This window comes from Vipera ursinii (assembly GCF_947247035.1).
Source record: "Vipera ursinii genome assembly, chromosome: 13".
NCBI classification, from domain to species: domain Eukaryota; kingdom Metazoa; phylum Chordata; class Lepidosauria; order Squamata; family Viperidae; genus Vipera; species Vipera ursinii.
Window position 1 is genome coordinate 18,795,569 of NC_139526.1, and position 14,376 is coordinate 18,809,944.

General features: G+C 47.9%; 1 protein-coding gene across 1 annotated transcript in view; it reads left to right on the forward strand.

Moving 5' to 3' along the window:
* The window catches only part of MYO15A (myosin XVA), a gene marked incomplete at its 5' end in the record, with an annotated part of 42,098 nt that overhangs the window by 10,290 nt on the left and 17,432 nt on the right, over positions 1–14,376 (forward strand). The window contains 26 exons of the mRNA XM_083372460.1: positions 232–290; positions 453–576; positions 1,092–1,187; positions 1,689–1,820; positions 2,076–2,201; positions 2,581–2,658; positions 3,116–3,270; positions 4,121–4,166; positions 4,392–4,516; positions 4,721–4,838; positions 5,150–5,325; positions 6,032–6,116; positions 6,620–6,673; positions 6,915–6,996; positions 7,496–7,626; positions 8,392–8,487; positions 8,597–8,832; positions 9,134–9,312; positions 9,774–9,846; positions 10,091–10,279; positions 10,623–10,735; positions 11,275–11,366; positions 11,620–11,710; positions 12,123–12,187; positions 12,741–12,924; positions 13,989–14,127. Of these exons, the coding sequence (XP_083228586.1) occupies positions 232–290; positions 453–576; positions 1,092–1,187; positions 1,689–1,820; positions 2,076–2,201; positions 2,581–2,658; positions 3,116–3,270; positions 4,121–4,166; positions 4,392–4,516; positions 4,721–4,838; positions 5,150–5,325; positions 6,032–6,116; positions 6,620–6,673; positions 6,915–6,996; positions 7,496–7,626; positions 8,392–8,487; positions 8,597–8,832; positions 9,134–9,312; positions 9,774–9,846; positions 10,091–10,279; positions 10,623–10,735; positions 11,275–11,366; positions 11,620–11,710; positions 12,123–12,187; positions 12,741–12,924; positions 13,989–14,127 (3,044 nt within the window). The remainder of the gene's footprint in view (positions 1–231; positions 291–452; positions 577–1,091; positions 1,188–1,688; positions 1,821–2,075; positions 2,202–2,580; positions 2,659–3,115; positions 3,271–4,120; positions 4,167–4,391; positions 4,517–4,720; positions 4,839–5,149; positions 5,326–6,031; positions 6,117–6,619; positions 6,674–6,914; positions 6,997–7,495; positions 7,627–8,391; positions 8,488–8,596; positions 8,833–9,133; positions 9,313–9,773; positions 9,847–10,090; positions 10,280–10,622; positions 10,736–11,274; positions 11,367–11,619; positions 11,711–12,122; positions 12,188–12,740; positions 12,925–13,988; positions 14,128–14,376) is intronic.

Genomic DNA, 14,376 nt, shown 5'->3' on the forward strand with positions numbered 1-14,376 from the left:
TTTCCAATCTTTCTAACTCACAGTCATGAGGCTCTTATGACTACTATACTTAGATCTTCTAAACTAAGTGCCCTCTCTTTGGACATGAAAATATCCTTTGGTAAAACTATTCCACAGTAAGAAAACTCCAGAAGTCCCATCCAGTGGTACCACTGTGAAAACATTTTAGAGTGCTGGTGGGTGCAGGGAAGGGAAGGCCGCCATCTTGCTTCTTCCTTTGCTTTTTGATAGGAAACGACGAGGGAGAAGATTTTCACACCACTCACTGTGGAAAGTGCTGTGGATGCCAGGTAAAGAGAGAATGGAGGAAGGGGAAAGGGAGGTATGAGGCCCAGCTTGGTGCCCTACATTGGAGACCGCCACGCTTACAACAACATCGGTGGCCTGCCTGTGTCCTTCCAGTTCTGATGTTCTGCCTTGTGGGTGGTCTTCCCTTAATTCTCTCTTCTCAGAGACGCCATTGCCAAGATCCTTTACTCGCTGCTCTTCAACTGGCTCATGGACAGGGTCAACAAGCAGATGTGCCCCAAGCAAAACACCCTCTCAATTGCCATCTTGGATATCTACGGGTTTGAGGTGAGGAAGAGAGAGTTAGGCTAAAGAGGCACCTTGGGGTGCCCTGTCCTGCACCTCGAGGAAAGAGACAGGAAGAGAATGCAACCAGGAGGTCATTTGGAACTTCCTCTTCCGATTTACAGAGGCCGTAGTCCAGGGTTAGGCGTCTTCTGCCGCCGAGCCTCAAGCTGGACTTCTAGTAAATTCCTGGATTGTCCTATTTTCTTGCAACGTCTTTGCAAGTTTGGGGCCTTTTCTTAGGTCACTCCAGCTTGTTAATGAAGATCAACAGGTCTGCTTAAGCATCAGCCTATTTTTGTTGGTGGTCCCTTGCAGCCAATATCTGATCTGATGAAACATGTTGCTTGCTGGGTTAATTTATTCGGTATATGTTTGCCGAAGACTGACTCCTTTGAGCTTTTGGGACTGAAGACAAAGCACGCAACCAAATTCTAAAAACAGCAAAAATGATCCACGTTGGATGACTGGAGCTTCTAAATTCCTTTTTCTCCCTCCCTCCTTGCTTTTCCCCATAGGATCTTGGTTTCAACAGTTTTGAGCAGCTGTGTATTAATTATGCCAATGAATATCTCCAATATTTCTTTAACAAGATTGTCTTTAAGGAAGAACAGGTAAGACCAAAGGGAGCCAAAGCCCTTGAGATTTTAAAGGCTGCTGGTTGAACCAGATTCACCACCAGCTTTGTGCAAAGGAATCTAAAGTGGAGTTGGCCTTCTATTGGGTGGCTCCCTGCTTTAGGTTAGAAGCCAGGCGACCGACCCCCTTTGGAAATGCCCCACACAGCAGAGTGCAAAGAGCAGTGCAGTTTTTCAAATAGATCCTCACTGTTTATGGTCAAGAAGTAACTGAAGATTTTGAAAGGACGGCCGTCCCCAAAGTTCTTAGAACTTCAGGAAACACCCTTCATTGGGAAAGATTCTGCTTTGGAGGTGAATCAGACTTGACCAGCTGGACCTGCATTCTGCTTGAGGCCATTTCTTGGTCTTGCTTTTCGTGAAGGTTACTTAGCAAAGTGGCAGCAACTTTTTGTTTTTCTGTTTTTCATCCATGGCGCATCTGCTGCCGTGGTTATGGACAGCAGGGGCTGCCTGCTGCTGTTGTGTTGTCCTCAGGAAGAATATATCCGTGAGCAGATTGAATGGAGAGAGATTGCTTTCACAGACAACCAGCCCTGCATTGAGCTGATTTCCCAAAGGCCTCACGGCATTTTGAAGATCCTGAATGACCAAAGCAGTTTCCCTCAGGTGATGTGGCCTCCGCTGGCTGGGTGCAAGGCGGAGCTCGGGAATTAACGGAAAGAAAGGCTTCCTGACCACCCAGCTTCAGACGGGACTTTGCTTATAGATCCCCTAAATAGCATCTGCCTCCCCAAACTCCCCCATAAGTCCTGGGCAGGGAAGAGGTCTTCCCCTTAGGAGGAGGGCGTTCCTTCTGAGCTTAGAGATAAGTCAATCCGAATGTCTTGGGGGTGATTTATGATTGTGCCTCCATCTTTCTAGGCTACGGACCACACATTCCTTCAGAAATGCCACTATCATCATGGCTGCAATCCCCTCTATTCCAAGCCAAAAATGCCACTGCCCGAATTCTCTATCAAGCACTATGCAGGAAAAGTAACCTACCAGGTGAGGAGGAGGAGGAGGAGGAGGACATATCTGCACCATCAAGTGTCCAGGAAGGTTTGGGAGGAGAATCTTGATTTGTGAGATCTCAGCAACCAGTTTTGGAACCATCAGCTGTTCCCATTACAAGCTAAGAGGCTGACTCAGCTTTCTGTCTGCCATCCGGGTTGAACTGTCATCCTGCACAATATGTTCCATCATAGCAGCCTAAGGAAAATGGAGCTGGAAGCCAACATTCATGGGCATCATCCAGCTGAGAAATGAGCCGTGGTTTGTTCAGCCTTCTCAAGCCGGGTGCCACCTAGAGAACTTGGGATGTTGGCTCCTGAAATTCTTGATGGTGACTCTGCTGCTTGCACTTTCTGTTCCTGCTTGCTCCTAGGTGCACAAATTCTTGGATAAAAACTACGACCAAGTTCGCCAGGATGTCCTCGATCTTTTTGTCAACAGTAAAATCAAAGTAGGTGCTTAAACTGACCTCTCAGTTGGCCCCGATTCTTCCAGTTTGCAGAAGTTTGAATGTTTACCTTGCAATGTTTGGAAAAGGGAGAAGGAGTGAGATGCCATTAGAAACAAAGATATAAATATGGGGTGGGGAAAGGTTTATAAGGCACATGAAGCAGCTTATAGTCTAACATAAACTATTAATAATTGCAGAGCAATAAATCCACCCTGGTTTGCCTAAATGTGATGAACACGATGGTGATTTGTCCAGCAACCGAGCGGATTCCTTCTAGATTATTAAAGGATATTGGCTTAATCCTTCTTTCCCTAACCCACCTCCCCAAATCCCTGAAGAATAAAATAAATAGGGTAGGAGAGAGCTTCTTGGAAGAGGCTGGGATCCTGATGGGCATGAAGGAATAAACAGTGATGGAGCCATTTCTTCCTCCTTGTCTGCTCTGCTCTCGGCTTAGATGGTCGCCAGCCTCTTCTTCAGCCACGCTCAGTTGGTGGCTCAGCAGAGGACCATGGTGGGGAAGAGCAGCACCAGCAAACGGAAGTATAAGCCCCAAACAGTGGCTGCAAAGTTCCAGCAGTCACTTCTGGACCTGGTGGAGAAGATGGAGAGGTATTTGAAACAGGACTCCGGTCTTAATGTCAATTAATAGATGCAATGTGGACACAAGACCTCGCCTTCAGAGGTTGTGGTGCTCCATCCCTGGAGCTTTTCAAGAAGAGACTGGACAGCCCTTGGTCTGAAATGCTATAGGATCTCCTGCTTGAGCAGGGGGTAGGTCTAGAAGACCTCCAAGGTCCCTTCCAGCTCTGTTGTTCTACTGTGAACCAGACATGTCACGCTCCATGCTGCTGCAGAGTCTCGCTAAGGGTCTTCTGAGGACCAGATTTGATCCAGGAGGAACCCATGCTAAAAACCCCACTGCAAAGAACTGACCAATTTAAGAGCAGGAATTAACTCAGAGCCCAGAGAAGATAAAATTAAGTGGGGGAATTGCTCTATTGAAACATTTGAAATGCAGAAGGAGAGCAAAACTTTGTTGTTGCAGAAGGAGGACTTAGATCTGGAGATCTGGAATCAGCAGCTTTGGAGTGAGCGGTGGAAATATCCTAATGATTGTTGTTGTTGTTAGCTGCGAAGTCCTGTCCGACCCATCGTGACCCTATGGACAATGTTCCTCCAGGCCTTCCTGTCCTCTTCCATCTTCTGGAGTCCCTTTAAGCTCACGCTTCCTGCTTCAGGGACCCCATCCAGCCACCTCATTCTCTGTCATCCCCTTCTTCTATTGCCCTCAATCTTTCCCAGCGTTATCCTAATGATACACTAATACTAAGCATTTTAAAATTTCCCTTGCTTTCCCAATAGAAAGCTCGGGCACGTTGGTTTTATTTTTCGAGAGGTTTGTTTTGCTCTATCCTCAAAACAATTCTGCTGAGCCATTTATCTCTTTCTCTCTCTGCAGATGTAACCCTTTCTTCGTTCGCTGCATCAAGCCCAACAGTAAGAAGGTAGGGATGACTTCATGCTATCTCCTCCTGGTCCTGTTTTTCCCAAATCAGGCAGTTCCTATCCCTATTCATGTGAGGATAATATCTATGCCCTTCTCCATCCTGCCCATCAATTTCATTTTAACTCAACTGTCTCTTTTGGATGCACAGCAATAAGTACATTATTACTTGTTCAACAACTCCTCCTCCTCCTCCTCTTCCTCCTCCTCCTCCTCCCCCCACCAGGAACCAGGACTGTTTCAGGATGATACAGTCAGCAACCAGCTACGATCCTCAGGAATCCTGGAGACCATCCGAATCCGCAAGGAGGGCTTTCCTATCCGGATCCCATTCCAGATCTTCATTGACAGGTGCAGACAAGCCCTCTGAGATCCTTGGTCCAAAGCTATTCCAGCCTGAGATCAGAGCTCAGGGACCCCAGATCCAAGGGCCAGAACTGAGAAATCCTTATAGACCACGAGGCTCAGGTGTCATGCCAAGATTGCAACATGGAAAAGCAAGTCCACCATACGATGGCTTAGCACTTCATCCCAGTCCAATCCATGTCTCCTCAGGTACCGTTGTCTGGTGGACATCCGTGCTGACATCATCCCAGATGGGTGGAATTCTGTGGGGGTGCTGAAGAAGCTGTGCCCAGTCACCCCAGAGATGTACCGCATTGGCACTACCAAGGTAAAACCACCATTGTTGGTGATAGCTTAAATACAAGAAGTTACAGAACAAATAGTAGAGGGACACTGCACAACGGGGTCCCTGATCTTTGAAGAAGGGTTGGTGGATTCTTCTCAATTGATTCTGCTCACAGTGTGTCTGGATGGATCTGGACATCAAGAGCTGCTGTTCAGCTTCTCCAATGCCAGGTCTTCTCCATCACCAGCTGTTCCACCTGGCCACTGTGAAATGGTCATGTAAGCATAGGAACAGCCTGACATTACATGAATTCCCATATTTTGCTTCTCCTTCACCTACCTTTCCTCCTCTAGCTGTTCCTGAAGGAAAGCATCTACCAGCATCTGGAGGCCAAGCGGGAACAGATTGTCCACATGGCAGTGGTGACCCTCCAACGTTACGTCCGTGGCTTTTTGATCAAGAAACGCTTTTATGCCTTACGCTGCAAGATAATCCTATTTCAAGCCCGGGCACGGGGTTATCTTGTCAGGTGCTGAGTTTGACTGTCCCTGAGGGACTCGGGGGATGCTTGTGGACGGGCTTGAACAGAGCTTCTGTCATGTGTGGACCAGCCTGTCATCACTGAAAGGCTTTTCAGAATTAATGTTCTAATCCAGTATAAAGTCTAATTCTCTGCCCAGTCAATCAAATATTCTCTGAAAAACACTTGTAGGATCTTCTAAGTCCCTCCCGTCTTTGGGGTTAACAGCTTAGGGATCTCAGAAAAGTCTAAGATGCTGTCCAAATGCATTTCCACCTGAAATCTGAACAGATTCAACCACTCCCACTGATCATCTACTCCCTCATTTTAGCATCTTGTGAGGTGGGTTCCTCTGAGAGTGAGGGACAGGTTTAAGGGCCACTCAGGTGGACTTCCTTAACTTAATAGGGATTTTGAGGACTTCCCCAACTTGGTGTTCTCCAGACATGCTGGAGTGCCTCTCCCATAATGTCAGCCAAGATCCCAACAGCCTTACTGGATGGGGTGAGATGATGGATCTCCAGAACCTCTGCAAGAGGTCATGTGGGCGAATGTTCCTCCCACCTTCTCCCTCAGATATAGATGCCATCCTTGGTCTGGTCTGTCTGTCCATTACTGTGTTTTGATTTAATTTTTTACCCTGGGTAGGAGAAAATGTTGTTGAGACTTGGGGTGATCTTTCCCACCTCCATCCCGGGGGTTTCCCGTCCTGCAGGCAAAAATATGGGAGGCTGCGTCAGACGCTCATCAAATTCAGGTGCCTGGTACGCATCTACATGAACCGCAGGAGGTACCTCAAGGTGCGTCTCTGGGGGCTCTGAGTGCAAACCGGGATGCGGGAAGAGGATTTGGGGGAGAGGGATTTTGTATTAGGCATTGCATAATAAATTGCCTAGGTCATTTGGGGTTTACTTTGCATGGTGGACTACAGTTCCCACATTATCAATTACCCCAAGTTGTGGCCTCCTCCAAGAAAAGTATTTGCTCTGACCTTGCACCCAGGTGCTCTGGAATAACATATTCGATTGCTTCTGTACAGTCAGGAGTCCACGCCGGTGTTCCTGTTTGGTGCATGGACCATTGAGTTGTACCTGGAGATCTGAGCATGCAGAGATCCAAAACACACTTAGGGTCCCAACCTCACTTCAAAGGAGTCTTTGAACATTTTGCATTTTGTCTTTGGTCTCAATATATGGACTTTCTGCTTCAGGACTGGATCAAAGTATCCTGATCTCCTTTGAGATGGAATTCTATTCATGAGGTGCAGTGCTTCTCTGACCTTGAAATCTCGCTCTGCTTTCAGAGGAAGGACGAGGAGCATCGAATTGCAGAACAGGAGAAGAAAAAGGCTGAGCAGGTAATTCTCGAGTGTTTTGGGGGGGCTTGGGGACGAGGGGGTCAGTCTGAAGACTTTGCACAGCACGCTGACACTTCCAAGGCAAATCCACGTGGTTTAAATACTTTTGAGGAGAACTTGCACTGGAAAAAAATCACTTTGGTAACTTGCATATGCAACTGGGGCAATTTTGCTTAATGCACTAGAAGGGAGACAATCATCGGGATAATTAAAGTTGACTTATTTCTCTGGGTTCCACTAGGAACTGAGTCAGCGAGAAGTGATGAAAGTGGCAGACTTGGAAATCCCTGCTGATCTGGTTGGACTCTTAAACACAGTGGCTGGTAGGTCATGATCCACTTTGAACCAAGGGAATTTCAAGAGGGTGCCCACATGAACGTCTCCAAGGATTTTAGAGGCCAGATCATTGAGGTCCCACTATAAAGTTTCCAGTAAGGAAGCTAATTCCTCCTCCATACCACTGGCAGCAAGTTGAGTAAACCACAACATCTTAGCTGTCAGAAGGCACCAGACGCTGAATTGTTTGCTTATAGCTGTAGACCTGTTGGCCTATCTCTGCCAGTTGGTTTAGCTCTGGATGGGTACATTACAAGCACTGCTTCAAAAAACACACACAAAAAGGAAGTGCCTGGATGGGTCTCCCACTTGCATTCTGGGTCCCAGAAAAGGGAGACTACCTCTGGCATTTGAGAGAATCTATTGCCCAGTTGACATGGTCCAGCCAATGTTTTCTTGCATTCTCATGGGTGAACGTAAGGGGTTAGGATGGGGGAACCCCACCTTTGCCTTCTGCACTGGCTGCCTTGTTCCTATTCCTCGTAGTTCACAAGCAAGTGAATGAGGACTGTGTCACCCCTGTCCCCCCACCCAAGATGCAGGCCGACTCCCAGCTCACCCTGCCTCTTGACATCAACAGTTACTCCATGGCCAAGTACGTGCAGCTCTACTTCAAGGTAAGGGTGACAATGCTGGGCTTAATGGTGTAAAGGGTGCTTCGCTCACGCCGCTGTTGGAAGGTAGACCGAAAGCTCACCTTTGTGGTTGAGTTTACATGCTGCATTTAGCCATGTATTGGGTTTAAAACATGGCTAATTTAGCAAGCCACCATGGCTTGCTTTGTACTTATCCTTTAGGAAATCAAAAGTTGACACAAAAATGACACGTTAAACCATTTGCATTGGGTTATAAGCTACTATGAGTTGATTTATACTTCCTTACGTAACTCACTTTATTTAACAGTTGGGATGATCCCTCAGTCTCTAGAAGAATTCTTGATTGATTGATTATATGCCCTACTTCAGTGTCAACTCTTACTGACCACCTATAGATCTTCTCCAAGATGGTCTTTCCCCAACCTGATCCTTCAGGTCTTCCAACAATGCCCCCATCACCACTGTGATTGCTGCTGGTTGTCATCTTCTCTTTCCTTCTGCTTTTCCCAGAATTATGCCATCTAGAGAGAACTGGGTGTCGCCATAAGGCATCTAAAATAGGATAATTTGAGACTGGTTGTTTATGCCTCAAGAGAAAACACCGGACTGATTTGTTGGATGATCCATAAAGAAACTCTTAAGCTGAACTGAAGCTAAACCACACTTATGGGGTTGTGTGACTATTGAAACTTTTGTCTTTCTTGCTCAGGGTAGGGCCTCCACCACCGTCTCTGTCAAAAAGGGTGTGCAAATGAGTCTTTCGGTCACTTCTCTGTCATTCCACAGGAGCCACTTTTTGGGATGCTCACGAGGACTCTATCATCCCCCCTGACTCTGTTAGATGAGAGTTTGGCCCCTGAAGCTCTTAATCTCTTCAGACTGGTAGGTGAAAAGTGTATTGCTTCCTCCATCCTGGTCAAATGGTGGCCATCAACATAGTGTTCGTGGTAGTGTGCATTTTTGGTCACTCTCTGGATTTTCTCTGTGGTAGATCCTCCGCTTTATGGGCGATGCCCAGCTTAATGGCATCCAGGAGAACCTGTTTGGGAACTATATTGTACAGAAGGGGCTCTCTGTGCCAAGCCTGCAAGATGAGATCCTGGTCCAGATTGCCAACCAAGTGTGGCGGAACACCAATGTCCACAATGAAGAACGGGGGTGGCTGCTGTTGGCCTCGTGTGTCAGCGCTTTCGTGCCCTCCCCCCAGCTGGCTAAGTACCTGCTGAAGTGAGTGGGGTCAGGTCTACCTCCAAAGGAAACCCAAAGAGGACAGCTGCATTAGCTGGTGGTGATAGTGGCCATAGAAGTTGGCAGTAGCACTAGGTGATGGTGGCCCTCCTCTTCCTCTTCTTCCTAAGGCCACAGGAGGAATTTAAAAGGAGGCTCAACCAGCTGGCCTGAAGTTCAGGGCCAGGAGAGATAGGAACACAGCTCGGTTGACCCTCACTCATCCATCTATTCTGAGCGTGAATGGCTGGCATCTTCTTTTATTCACTGCCTCCCTCTGCACTTCTCCCCACCCACCCAGGTTTGTCTCAGACTATGCCTTGGATGGCTATCAACCTGTCTGCCAACACAAGCTCATGCAAGCAATGGCAAGGGGTCAGGATGGGAGGGAGGCCGCCCGAGCGTATCCACCCACCCTGCTGGAGTGGACAGCCAGCCGGGACCGAGTGAACATGGCCCTTGATGTGTACTGTTTCAATGGTGAGTTAAGGGAAGCAGGAGAATGGGTTGGGAATCGATGGGCAGATGAGAAGTCTCCTTCTCTAGGACCTGGGGATTTGCTAGAGAAACACCCACCGCAGGAAGAGGGAAGGCCCAAAGCTGAATGGCCGGGAAACTGAATTCAGATCCCAAAGTGTAGGCTTGTGGGGGAAACCTTGGGAGACGCGGAAAGAGAGGCTGCCTAGGGAACGATCAGATGACCGAGGACATAAACCACACGTAGAGAAGAAGACTCAGAAATGAACCAAAGTTCTCAGGCTGTAAGGGAGACGGTGGGAGATTTGTACTTTCAGACTTGCAAGATTCTGTTAATGCAGCCTTCCAAGAAAGAAGAATTAGCTCATCTGGGTTTCCTGTTTGTTCATTGTGGAAAGGCTGACAAAATAAGGCAGCAAGAGGGGCGTCTATCAGAGTGAATGACTCGAGTTTTGTTTCAACAGGAGATCGTTATTCTTGCCCTGTCCATTCCTGGACCACAGGGGAAGGCCTTGCTGAAAGTGTATTGAAATACAGGTAGAAGAGATGGGACATGGGGGATATGGGTAGTGGGATGCAAGAAGAGGGGGTGGGCTCCATTTCAATGGCCTTTTTCCAGCTCTCCAAGCACTGGAAGTCAGAGGCAAAGAGCTCTTGAGAAGCTCCTTGGAGATCTTGTCTCATCCACCTTCAGCCCCAAACAGAGAGTCCAGCTTCCCGATGTTGGACTCCTCTCCTCCCAGCAGAACACACAGTGGCTAAGCCCAATGCTCCTTCACAGGGGTCTTCCAGAGGGATGGCGAGGCTGGTCCGTCACCATGAAGGATGGTACCCAGTGGGCCGAGCTGGCTGGCCACGACTATGTTTTGGATCTGATTTCTGATCTGGAACTGATCCGAGGTTTCCCAAAGCAGAAGTCCTATTTCATCCTTGCCTCTGAAGACCCAGAGAAATACACTGGTGGCAAATTGTAGGTTGCATCATGGCTCTTCCTTGGATAATTGGCCCTTGGCCCTTCCTTGGGAGGGGTAGTGTTCAAGAGCTTTCATTGGTTCAGGGGGCTTACCGAGGAAGAAGAAAACAACCAACATGGGATGGTGTTACCTTCAACAATGGGAGGCCCAAGTCTTGGAATTGAGGTGGTTGTAGAATCTTCTGTCTACTATGATCCTGGATGGGACAGAATGATTCTTTCCTAGACTGTGAAAGAGGTTCTGCTTAGATATCATGAATCTAGACCAGTTCTGGACCATCCCTAGGTCAAGTTTGACTTTGATCTTTCCTTCTGCTGCTCTCCTCCTTCTGCTTTGCAGGGTTTTCCAACGTGGTTTGGATTCAGATGGGAAAGTTCCTCCTCCACCAATGATGAAGGCTCCCACTATGGCCTCTGCCCCCCTGCCAGACTCTGAGGGATATTGCAGCCATGGTGAGAAACTGGGATGCAACTTATGGTTTGTGTCAGAGCATGAGATCAATCTTTGCAAGATCTGGGGTAATCCTGCAGCCAGGGGCCATGCAAATGTGAAGACTGGTGTGTCTATTAAACTGTGTTAGAGCAGTGTTTTTCGACCTTGGCCTTTTAAGATGGGTGGACTTTGACTCCCAGAATTCTGGAAGTCCACCCATCTTAAAGAGGTAAGGTTGGAAAACATTGGATTGGCAGATGCATTTTTCTCACTGGAAGAGTATATTTGTAGCTCAGGGTTGAAAGAAAAAAGTCTGCAAGAAAAAGACGAAGCTCATAGAGCACCAAGGACCCCACATTTCTCTCTGCCCCGATGGTGGCATTCACACTAAACAATTCAGGGCTGTTTTGTGCCACGCATCACCCATTAGGCTGCTGACATGGGAAATGTGTCTTCTGAAAAATGTTTCTCTACCAGCAAGTCCAAATGGCAAAAATGTCCTTTTCTCTTTGCAATTGATCTTATTTATATTTCTTTAAAAAAACAAACCTGGAAACAGATTCAGATACCTGCAGTGAACCCAGGAGCCAGAAAGGACTGGATCACTATCTGGATAGCCTCTTTGATCCTGTGCTGTCCTATGGAAAAGGGGTAAGAGCGGCATCCCTCTCTCCCACGGCCCCTAGACTCAAAAAAAGGCCACCCCAGAATATCTTCTATTTCTCACAGAAATTTGTTTTTCCAAGAGCTAGACACTCCAGACCTATTGAAGGGAGATCAGATATGTTAAGAACGTAGGAAAGAGCTCAGCTCAAAGCATTTTTTTCACCCCCTGTGGGTTCTGGTCTTGGGGGTCCTGAAGGGGAAAATGGGTCCATAGAACTGCTTTCATTTCTGCCCTCAGGAACTAGAGAAGCCAGCGGCCATCTCACGAAGGATGAAAGGCGGTGGGCGCGTTGGAGAAGGCAACGGTGCTGTGGTTCCTCAGACCTCTGGTCAGTACGAGCTGGGCTACCTTGGTGTACATATTTGCTGGGGGAAAAAAGGCTTTCTCTGCAATCTTTTTGGATGTGCTAGTCTTTCCGGGCACTTTACGAACATTTAGAAGTGCAGAAACATAACCGTAACAATAATATCCATGCTCCAACTCTACGCTTGTCATCAACGGTGCTGGAATAAGACACAGCTGGTCCAAACTAAGAAGACATTAGAACAGAAATGGTTTGCGCAAAGCTTGCCAATGACGAAGAAAACTTCAAAGTCCAGAGGCCACCCCAGCCTGCATCTTACGGACGGTGGTGCTGCCGCTCGGGAGTAAATCCACGAATGTCTGAATGCTAGGAAGGCGTTCTCTGTTTTTGCAAGTATCCAGCATTCTTTGGCTGTTTTCATCTGTCCTCTCCACAGGAAAGGAGGAGGAGGAGGCGGTGTTGACACAACTACCTTACGACAAGCACCGAGAGTCAGTTCTGGTTAGTAAAGGCAGGAACTGTCCAGTTAAACCGAAGGCACTTGGCGGAGGTGCTGGATAAGAGGGACATGTGAATTTCTGAAAAGAGATCCGTGGAGATTCTCCCTCACCCAGCTCACAGCTGTCCCAAAGCTGCTTTGCCAAAAGGCAAGTGGACTTTCTTGGGTTTTTATTTTCCTGGAAGACGTTTCACTTCTCACCCAAGAAGCTTCTTCAGTTCATGGCTTCTTGGATGAGAAGCGAAACGTTTTCAAGGAAAAACAGAAACAAGAACGGCCAGCTGCCTTTTGGCAAAGCACCTTGGGGACGTCTGAAAAGAAGCTTACGGCATCCTGTACAGGTTTTGTTCTCTTCTGCTTTCCATGTCCGACACCCAGTTTCACAGGTGTACAAGTGGGGGGGGGGAGGAAGTGAAGCCCAACCAGACTTTCCAACCGCCAAACAACCTGTGCCAACTTGGCCAATGGCAAGGAAGCTGCTTTAGAGTGGCATTTGGGCATCTGCATCCACAAGCCGATCCCCTCCCTTTGCCGATGCCTTTATACCCTTCTCAGCTGAACCAAGGCTGGCCGACACTGGATACCCCCTTCCCAAGCAGCGCCTGTATCCATTTCACTTGCAGGCTGGCGTCGGCAACTGCCAGAGCCCTGGATCTTTTCCTGCTGCGTGTTCCCCGGGCAAGGACGGGCTTTCACTCCAGTGATCTGCCCTGGAGCGATGGCCCAGGTCTGGGGGATGGTGGGTAGAAGGGGGAACAGCCTGGCAGAGGGGTCCTCACTGGCTCCCCCAGACCAGTCCGTGGTAGGCAGAGGGGTAGCAGAATTTTGGGGAGGGGTCCTGGGCTGGATAAGACAGACCAAGATCCCTGCAGCAGGACCACAAAGCCCAGGAGAACCACGATTCCCAGTTTGCTAAAGAATTCCACCCTCCCTTTGACAGAGGGAAGCCGGGAAAAGGCTGATAGGCAGATCTGCGTCACCTTCAGGCTCCGCATGGAGGAAAACCACCTTTCAGAATCCAGGTAAGGAGGCCGGAGGGGGCTTATTCTGCCAGCCGCAGAATAAACATTTTAGAAGAGGAGAATCTTCTCAATTCTTATCCTCCCTTTGCCTAGGGTTTTATCACATCTATGTGGATTTTTATATATTTTATATCTGCAGTTCTTATATTTGCTGTTTTATTCAATTGTTGTACGCTGCCCGGAGTAAGTTTTTGTGAGATGAGAGGTTATACACATTTGATAGCTGCATAAACATTGTCTGCTTAATTTGAAAACTGACACTCATCAGTGGCAGATGTGCCATTCTCACGGCACAGAAACCTGCTTAACTGCGCCTGCATCCAGAGGTTGTCCAGACTCATCCGGCTCAAAGGGGTTGAGAAGCTGCAGTTCAACTTTTGTGAGGTGTAAGAACAAGACCTTGTGCATCAGGCATCAAATATTCGACCTGTTTGGCTGCAGCATTTTAGCAATGGCAATAGCACTTAGATTTATATTCCACTCCACAGGGTTTTACAGCACTCTCTGAGCAGATTACAGAGTCAGCCTGTTGCCCCCAACAATCTGGCTCCTCATTTTACCGACCTCGGAAGGATGGAATGCTGAGTCATCCTTCAGCTGGTCAGGATCGAACCCTTGGCAGTGGGCAGAGTCAGCCTGCAATACTGCATTCTAGCCACTGCAACAGCATGGCTCTTTTATGGCATCTAGCCATTGTGGTTTGCTAATCTGGGTTCGAGAATAAACCTTGTTTGTTCCAAGGATCAATTTGCTCCGATTTCCCTCCCTTCTCTTTGTGCAGAGTCTTGCTCCACGCCTCAGGATGGTGGTCTTATCCGCCATTCCAAGTTGAATTCGGAACACAACCCCGAGCCCACACAGAACATTCGCAACATCATCAAGCAACACCAGCAACCTTTGCGAGTTTCAGAGCCCACCAGGTCAGATCTGGTCCTCCAGAGACCTTTCCTCTCTTTTTCCCCCAAAAACTTTATTTGGGAAAAAAAGGGGGGGGATTATGCTCCATCCTGATAATGCAAAGCTTCCATGTTTAGAGGCAGTGTATCTCTATAAACGTCAATGGTTAGGGAATGCTTCCAGATCATCAGTTCTTTTGAGGAAGCTTGGTTGGGGAAGGACACAACCCTTTTTGATTGATTGATTGGATTTGAAAACTTCCGTTTGCCCTG